Source organism: Dipodomys ordii, unplaced genomic scaffold (assembly GCF_000151885.1).
Source record: "Dipodomys ordii isolate 6190 unplaced genomic scaffold, Dord_2.0 Scaffold3, whole genome shotgun sequence".
NCBI lineage: Eukaryota > Metazoa > Chordata > Mammalia > Rodentia > Heteromyidae > Dipodomys > Dipodomys ordii.
This window is the reverse complement of record NW_012267219.1, coordinates 28,892,856-28,901,204: the sequence shown is the minus strand read 5'-3', so window position 1 is coordinate 28,901,204 and position 8,349 is coordinate 28,892,856. Positions and strand designations below refer to the sequence as shown.

The 8,349-nt window shown below is 39.8% G+C and overlaps 1 protein-coding gene across 1 annotated transcript in view; it reads left to right on the top strand.

Annotated features, from left to right (window-relative positions):
• The window catches only part of LOC105989752, a 34,480-nt gene extending 26,990 nt beyond the window's left edge, over nucleotides 1–7,490 (top strand). Inside the window, exons 6-7 of the mRNA XM_013021935.1 lie at nucleotides 638–737; nucleotides 7,113–7,490. Of these exons, the coding sequence (XP_012877389.1) occupies nucleotides 638–737; nucleotides 7,113–7,338 (326 nt within the window). The 3' untranslated portion in view covers nucleotides 7,339–7,490. The remainder of the gene's footprint in view (nucleotides 1–637; nucleotides 738–7,112) is intronic.
• Nucleotides 7,491–8,349: the final 859 nt, after the last annotated feature.

Here is an 8,349-nt window from a genome sequence, read left to right as displayed (position 1 = left end):
TTTTTTTTTTTTTGCCAGTATTGGGGCTTGAACTCAGGGCCTGGACACTGTCCCTGAGCTTCTTCATGCTCAAGGCTAGTGCTCTACCACTTGAGCTACAGACCACATTTGGCTTTTTCTGACTAGTTTATTGGAGATAAGGGTCTCACTGACCTTCCAGGCTGGCCTTGACCCTGAGCCTCAAATCTTAGCCTCCAGAATAGCTAGGATTACAGGTGAGCCACCAAAGCCTGGCTTAGGAGAGAATTTTTTTTTTGGGGGGGGGGTTCGGTCGTGGAGCCTGAACTCTGGGCCTGGGTGCTGTCCCTCAGCTCTTCAGCTCAAGGCTAGTGCTCTACCATTTGAGCCACAGCGCCACTTCTGGCTTTTTTCTTTTTGCTTATGTGGTGCTGAGGAATCGAACCCAGGGCCTCAGGCATGCAAAGCAAGCGCTCTACCACTGAGCCAACTTCCCAGCCCTAGAAGAGAATTTTTCAGTGGGTAATTTATATATAATTTTCACCACTGGGTTTTGGTTCCTTTTCCATAATAGGCTTTGGTAGACTTGTGGCTTGGCATGGTTTCCCTAGTGATTACTGAGTTAGCATTTATTTTGAAGAATCCTTTTTGTGTTCAATATGTCTTTTTTTTTTTAAAGGTTGGATCTTCAATCATCCTTATTCAAAATGGGAAATTCTACAATGGAAGACACTCCTCAGTACTGCTGTGAAGAGACTACAAGTAGCCATAATTCAAATGTAGGAAGTTCTCTACAGTCTTTACAACCATATACTCCTTCCTCTTTCCCCACCCCTGCAAGTATTTGAACTCAAAACCCTTTACTTGCTCAGCTTTGCATGCTTGGCTGATACTCTACATTCTCCAGCCAATTTTTCTGGTTATTTTGGAGCTGGAGTCTCAGAGACTTTTCTGCCCAAGCTGGCTTTGAACCTCAGTGATCTGATCTCAGCCTTTTGAGTAGCTAGGATTACATATGTGAGCCATCAGCACCCTTTTATAACCATGTGCTTTGATGAAGCATATGATGTGGTAGGTGAGAATGGATGTAGAGTGTGCATGTAGTACTTTTACTAAATCAACTCATCTGCCTATTATGCTTATAATGTGAAAAACTAATGTGCATGTATGAGTGCGTGTGCATGCACACGTGTGCGTGCACACGTGTGCGCAAATACACACACACACTTTTCTCTTCCTGTTAACAATGGGAAATTCACTGTGAGAAATTATCAGGAGGAATTATCAGCCTTGGCAGGTGACAGGATTATACACCAGAATATTGGAAGCAAAGAGGGATGAATACATAAAACAGAAGAGAAGGAGAGAAAAGGAAAAGAAAAAATGGGGGAGGGGGCAGGGAAGATGGCTCAGTGGTAGAGTGCTTGCCTTAAATGCATGAGGCCCTGGGTTCGATTCCTCAGCACCACATAAGCAGAAAAAGCTGGAAGTGGTGCTGTGGCTCAAATGGTAGAGTGCTAGCCTTGAGCTGAAGAGCTGAGGGACAGGGGCCAGGCCTAGATTTCAGACCCCACAATCAACAAAATAAAAAGAAAGGCAAAGCAGCTGAAAGCCTAAAGGTCTCAGCAACTTACCAATCAACACAGGATAAATCAAAACAATTATATGGCTTTGATAATAGTAGGAACCATTGACAAAGTACTGAGTGCTAGATGGTGGGCCTGATGCCTTTCCTCATAGAAGCCACATGGGAAGGATGTGATTATCATGTTCATTTTGTGATGAGAAAATGAGCATACTATAAAATGTAGCATACTATAAAATGTTTACAATCATGCAGCTACAAAAGGCAAAGCACAACCCAAAAGGAACACAACCCAGACTTATCTGACTCTAAAAGTCAATTTATTACCCACCATAACTTGTTTCTGTTGTTTTTTACCTAACTTCCAATATGGAATAACTATGTTGTTTTTAGAGGTGTATTTTACATACTCAGTTTTGTTTTTGTTTTTAATTTATAAATGTCAAAGAAGGGCCTGGTGGCTTATGCCTTTAATCTCACCTACTTGGGAGACAGATCAGGAGGGTGACAATTTGAAACCATCCCAGACAAATAATTTAGGGACATTTCAACTCAACAAAGAAGCTGGGTATCGTGTTACACACCTATAATCATGTATTTATTTATTATTCTCATAGGAGAATTCAGTTTAGGCTAACTTAGGCATAAATATACGACCTTGTCTGAAAAATAACTGTAGTAAAATGGTCTGGTTAGTGTCACTCAAGTGGTAAAGTGTCTGCCTAGCAAGCACAAAACCCTGAGTTCAAAAAAAATCCCAGTGTTATAAAAAAATTTGAACCATTTTCCTGTTGCTGAACATTTACATTTGTACAACTGTCTTAAACATATGTGTGTGTGTGTGTGTATGTATACACACACACATATATATATATATACACATATATATAGCTAGATTACTAGAATTTTAGTGGAATTTGCTAAGAAGTACATGAACATTTTTAAGGCTCTAGAGATGTACTGCCAATTTTCTCTTCATTGAAACTAGGCCAACTAACTCTGGCATTTTGTAAGTGGGCCCATCTCACCATTATTCTTAGCATTAAATGGAGTTATTATATTTAACTTTGAAAAATTGATAGAAAAAAGTTACTTGGTTGAGCTGTGCATAGGTAGGTAGCTCATAATTGTTCTAAGTAGTTGGAAGCTGAGAATGGCGGGATCAAGGTTCAAGACCGACCTGTGCAGAAAAGTTTGCAAGACCCCTTCTCAATCCATAACTGGGCACAGTGGAACTCACCTGTCATTGTACCTTTGTGGAAGGCTGAAATAGAATTGAGGTTCCCGCCCAGTCCTGGGCAGAAAAGTCAGAGAAATTCTGTCTTAAGAGAAGCTGGGTATGGAGGTTTGTACATTTCATTCTATTTATATTGTGAAGCTTGAAACAAGCATGCTGTAATCCAGGTGAGCATCTGGGCAGGAAGTGAGAACCTATCTTGAATATAACCTACACAAAAACATGCTACTGCTCTTGCCTAGCAAGCACAGCGCCCTGAAGTTAAAACGTAGTACCACAAAAAAAAAAAAAGAAAAAAAATAAGACTTGTTGAGTATCAATTTCTTTGCTAATTGGAGGAAGTTTTTGTTTGTTTGATTTTTTTTTTTTGATGCTGCACTTTGAAATCAGGGCCTGAGCACTGTTCCTGAGCTTCTTTTGTTCAAGGCTAATGCTCTAACACTTGAGCTGCAGTGCCACTTCCAGCAGTTTTTGGTGGTTAATTGATGATAAAAATCTCATGGACTTTTCTGCACAGGTTGGAAACAAAACCATAATCCTCAGATCTCAGCCTCCTAAGTAGATTGGATTACAGGTGAGGAGGTTCATTTTTGAGTTTTTCTTTATCTATTAAAAATTTTCTACTATGGACCAGGTAGTCCTAATTTCTACTACCTCGTACATTTTACTGCTTTATTTCTACTAAAGATAAGAATTTTTTGTTATTTTATGGCAAATATTCAATTGCTTCTTAACATGTAGATGGTTTAACTTTTTATTTTTGTACAGCTGTCAGTTTTGTTTTAAGAATTTTCCTGTTGTTTCATAATTAGAGAAATATGTCATTGTTTTGAGATGAGATAGATCTACCCTATTTTTTTTTACCCTACTTTTAATTTCTTTTTTTTTTGTCTGTGATGGGCCTTGAACTCTGAGCCTGAGCACTGTCCCTCAGCTCTTCAGCTCAAGGAGACTGCTCTATCACTTGAGCCACTGCTCCAATCCAGTTTTCTGGTGGTTAATTGGAGATAAAAGTCTCACAGACCTTCCTGTGTGGGCTTGTTGGAACCACGATCCTCAGCTCTCAACCTCCTAAGTAGCTAGGATTATAGGCCTGAGCCACTGGCACCCAGCTTTTGATTTCATTTTTATTCTTTTTTCTATATTTAACGGAGAATTGTGTATGATATGAAATAAGTTGTTTTTTTCTGTTGTTGTTTGTTTTTCGGTCGTGGGGCTTGAACTCTGAGCCTGGGCACTGTCCCTCAGCTCTTCAGCTCAAGGCGAGTGCTCTACCACTTGAGCCACAGTGCTACTTCTGTTTTTTTCTGGTGGTTTATTGGAGATAAGAGTCTCATGGACCTTCCTGTGTGGGCTGGCTTTCAACTGTGATCCTCAGATCTCAGTCTCCTGAGTATCTAGGATTACTGGCGTGAGCCCATTGGCGCCCGGCTATGAAATAAGTTTTATTCTTCCTTTTCCAATGATAACAATTGCCAATAGTGCCAATATGGAGTGTCAACAACTATAGCTACAGTTTATAAAGTAAAATGAACACACCTCTAGATGTTGGGTGTTGTGTTTTGGAATTTATTTATTTTTAGATTAGAGAGCTACTAAGTAGGAGAACTACTATATTAGCTGTAGGATATCTGTTCCCAACGCCTGTGCAGTTAGCCACAAAACTTTATTATCTCCAGAGTCATTTACTCTGTTACCAATAATTTGAGTTCTCAGCTTCATCATATTTCACTCTTGTGCAGATTGTCTTTAGTTGTTTTAATTATTAAGATTATATAAAGGAGAGAGGCACTCAGATCATAATGATAGAAAAAGGGCCTTGAAGCCCAACTGATTAAACTAAAATCCCAGCTCTGTCAACTGACTTAATTTCCTTGAGCCTCTCTTTTCTCTTCTATAAAATGGTGATAATAATAGTAGCTACCATTTAGAGTTATTATAAAGATCCCTAACACAAGTACCATCTAATAAATGTTAGTTATTACTATCTTAATATCTGTACAACAACTTCAGTCTGGCTACTCTTTATATATTGAAAGCACCTTAGCCATTTTCACTGGTTTATTCTTCCAAGTGATTTTGAAACTAGTTTTTCAAGTTTAAAGGCTCCAAAGTAACAAAAAAAGTAGCATATTTTAATGAAAAGAAAACCAGACTTCCAAGGAAATGTGTGTGGGTTTTCTGGATTTTCTACTTGGTTTTACTGTGAGCCTAAACTCTTTAGGAAAAAATAAGATCTCTTGATTTTCTCTGAAAGAAAAAAATCATCAAAGTTGGAGCCAGAACACTAAGGACATTAGTCAATGGGTGTGGGGCTTGTGTAAGTCATGCCTTGGCCTCTCCAAACCGCATGCTGTTAAGGGATAATAGCACGTCTTCTGTTTGCCATAGTAGGCTGTTGTAAACCTGAAATCAGCACACTATCCATAAAGTGTTCCATAGAAACTAAAGGACTGGGGGCTGGGAAGGTGGCTCAGTAGTGGTAGAGCGCTTGCCTTGCCTGCCTGAGGCCCTGGGTTCGATTCCTCAGCACCACATAAGCAAAAAGAAAAAAGTCGGAAGTGATGCTGTGGCTCAAGTGGTACAGCACTAGCCTTTTGCTGAAGAGCTGAGGGACAGCGCCCAGGTCCAGAGTTCAGGTCCCACGACCGGACCAAAAAAAAAAAAAAAGAAAGAAAGAAACTAAAGGACTAAGTTTGCAAAAGAAATTTAAAAAAAAAAATAGGGGCTGGGAAGGTGTCTCAGTGGTAGAGTGCTTGCCTTGCATGCATGAGGCAGAAAAAATAAAAGCCAGAAGTGGTGCTGTGGCTCAAGGGGTAGAGTGCTCGCCTTGAGCCGAAGAGCGCAGGGACAGTGCCCAAGCCCCATGACCAACCTAAATAAATAAATAAATAAATAACACACGCAGCCAGATCTGAGGGGGCACACCTGCAATCCCAGCACTCAGAAGGAGGAGGCAGGAGGATTTCTAGTTTGAGCCAGCCTGGGTGATATAGAGACATTAGAGAGATTCTCTCCTTCCCCCTCTACCCTTGACACACAGAAAAGAAGGAAGATTAGCTGGAAGGATGGCTCAAGTAGTAGAGTATCAGCAAACACAAGACTGAGTTCAATCACTAGTACTGCCAAAAAAAGAAAAAAGGAAAGGAAAAGAGGGAACGATAGAGAAAGGAAGGGAGGTAGAGAAAGAAAAGAAAGGGAAGGAAGGAATTAAGAGAGAGAAAGAAAAAGAAGGAAGGAAGGAAGGACAAAGAAGGGAGAGAGGGAGGGAAAAGGAAATGTGAGAAAAGGAAGAAGGAAGGAGGAGGAGAGGGAAGAAAGGGAGGAAGGAAGGATGGAAAAAGAACATATGCAGCTTTACAGTATGTGATTACAAATACTTCTGTAAGAAAAACAGCTAAATTCCAACATTCCCTCGGTTTCTGACATTCAAGATACCTTTGAGACTAATGAATGCTTGTTGGAAGGAAATGTGCTTACTTGTACACAAAACTTTCAACTTTCTTATCCTGCCACATATTTTCAAAACAGAATAATATAGAAGTTTAATGTCATCAGACCTATGGAAACAAGAAAAAAGACAGAATCTTCTGTAACCCGAGTGTACAGGGGAATTAACTATGTATTTATCATAGAAAGTCTGGTCTGATAAAATGTTCCAGACTAGATCCAAGATGCCTCTTAAAGTAGTGCACTTTCCAGACAGTGTTATTCCTTCTTCTTTTCTTCTTTCTCTTTCTTCCTTCCTTCCTTTCCTTCCCTTCCTTCCTTCCTTCTTTCTCCTCTTCTCTTGTTTTTAAAAAATTTTTAAATTTAATTTTATTTTTACTGGTTCTGGAACTTGAACTCGGCCTGGGTGCTGTCCATGAGCATCTTTTGCTCAAGGATAGTGCTCTACCACTTGAGCCGCAGTACCACTCCTGGCTTTTTTTGTGATTAATTAGAGATAAGAGTCTCATAGACTTTCCTGTCTGGGCTGGCTTTGATCCACAATTCTCAGATCTCAGATTCCTGAGTAGCTAGATTTACAGGCATGAGCCACCAGTGCCTGGCTTTTTAAAAAATCTGAGACCTGGACTCAAACTTAGTATCTCACACTTCAGCTCATTCACTAACACTGTATCACCTCAGTCATGCTTTCCAGGAGTATTTATAGAGTGCATACTATTACTGGGGTCTATGCACAAAAGTTTCTGTGTGGTTTTCAGAGAATTCTTACATTTTATAAGGTACTATGATTGTCAGTCATGGTAATACCACAAAAGCCACTGAATCATGAGCCAAATATGACCAAGGAATTAGCCATGTCTTGAATTCTTTTCTTTTGAACAGAAAATCAGAAGAAGCTAAGCTTAAAAGAGAAGGATTCAACAAACAACTGATTTTGCGCCATTATAACGACCCAGAACAGGAGGAGATCAGAAGTTCCCCTCAAACTTCTCAAAGCTTCTGGCTGGAGCTGCTAGAGAAGAAGCCTCAGATGCCTACTGTCAGAGAGGCTGACCCAGAAAAGAAGAAATTCCACTATGCCCTGGTAGATGGCTCCTCTCTGATCTAATATCCTTGTCAAACTCCGTAGGTGAAGTTGAAGGTGGCAGAATGTGGAGGATAGGGCTGACAAACAGAGGTTTCTATCCCACAGAAGGCAAATCCCAGGAAGCATCCTTGGGTGTTGTTTGGTCATTTCCTCCTAAGTATTCCCTCATGCTAAAGTCATGAGGTATTCCCGCATGCTAAAGTCAACCTGAAAACTAATTAGAGAAAGTCCCCTCTTTCAAAACTTTCCTTCTTCCTCAGTCCTTGACTGTTTCATTAAGAGCCTGAGAAAATGAATTCTCTTTGGTTCACTTTTCTGATTATGTAAGAGAACATAGGATTTAGCATGTAAAGAACCTAGTTTAGGAGTTGGAGTCATGACTCAGGTGGTAAAGTGACAGCCCATATGTGAAAGCATGTGTCAGATAACAAGTTTGAGCCCTGATCTCAAATAACAACAACAAACAAAAAACAACAATAAACAAACCTACTTTAGGGAGAAGGAGTAATTCATTCCTACATATCCAAAATGGAAGTTTTGTATTAACACTTAATAAAGTTGATGTTTAATTGTGTGTTAAATGTTGATTTGTATATGGTGTAAGATTATTTCCAGATCCATAATTATTCCTCAGCCCTCTTCGGCCCCCCATCTATTTCTAGATATTGGTAGAGAGGTCTGACCCTACTGCTCTGTGTTGGCTAATGTCATAGACAGGTAGCAACAGGCAGCTTTGGTTTCCAGTGATTATCAAGATCAATCTGATAAAAGACTGTTATTCACAGATTTGTTTAAAATAATCTGGAACTAATGTGAGGGTACAGGATTGTGAATTGGTGTGGCGATCATGCAACCTAGAGTTAGAAAGCTGTGTGCTAGTCTAACCCTACCATCATCATACTCAATGACTATGGAAGAGAGTCTCTTTCTCTGGATCTGCTGCCCTATCTGTAAAGAGTTGATTAACAATAGGAGAGAGAAAGTACATCTTTCTATAGAATAATAATCATTAGTATTATTGTTGTCAATGCC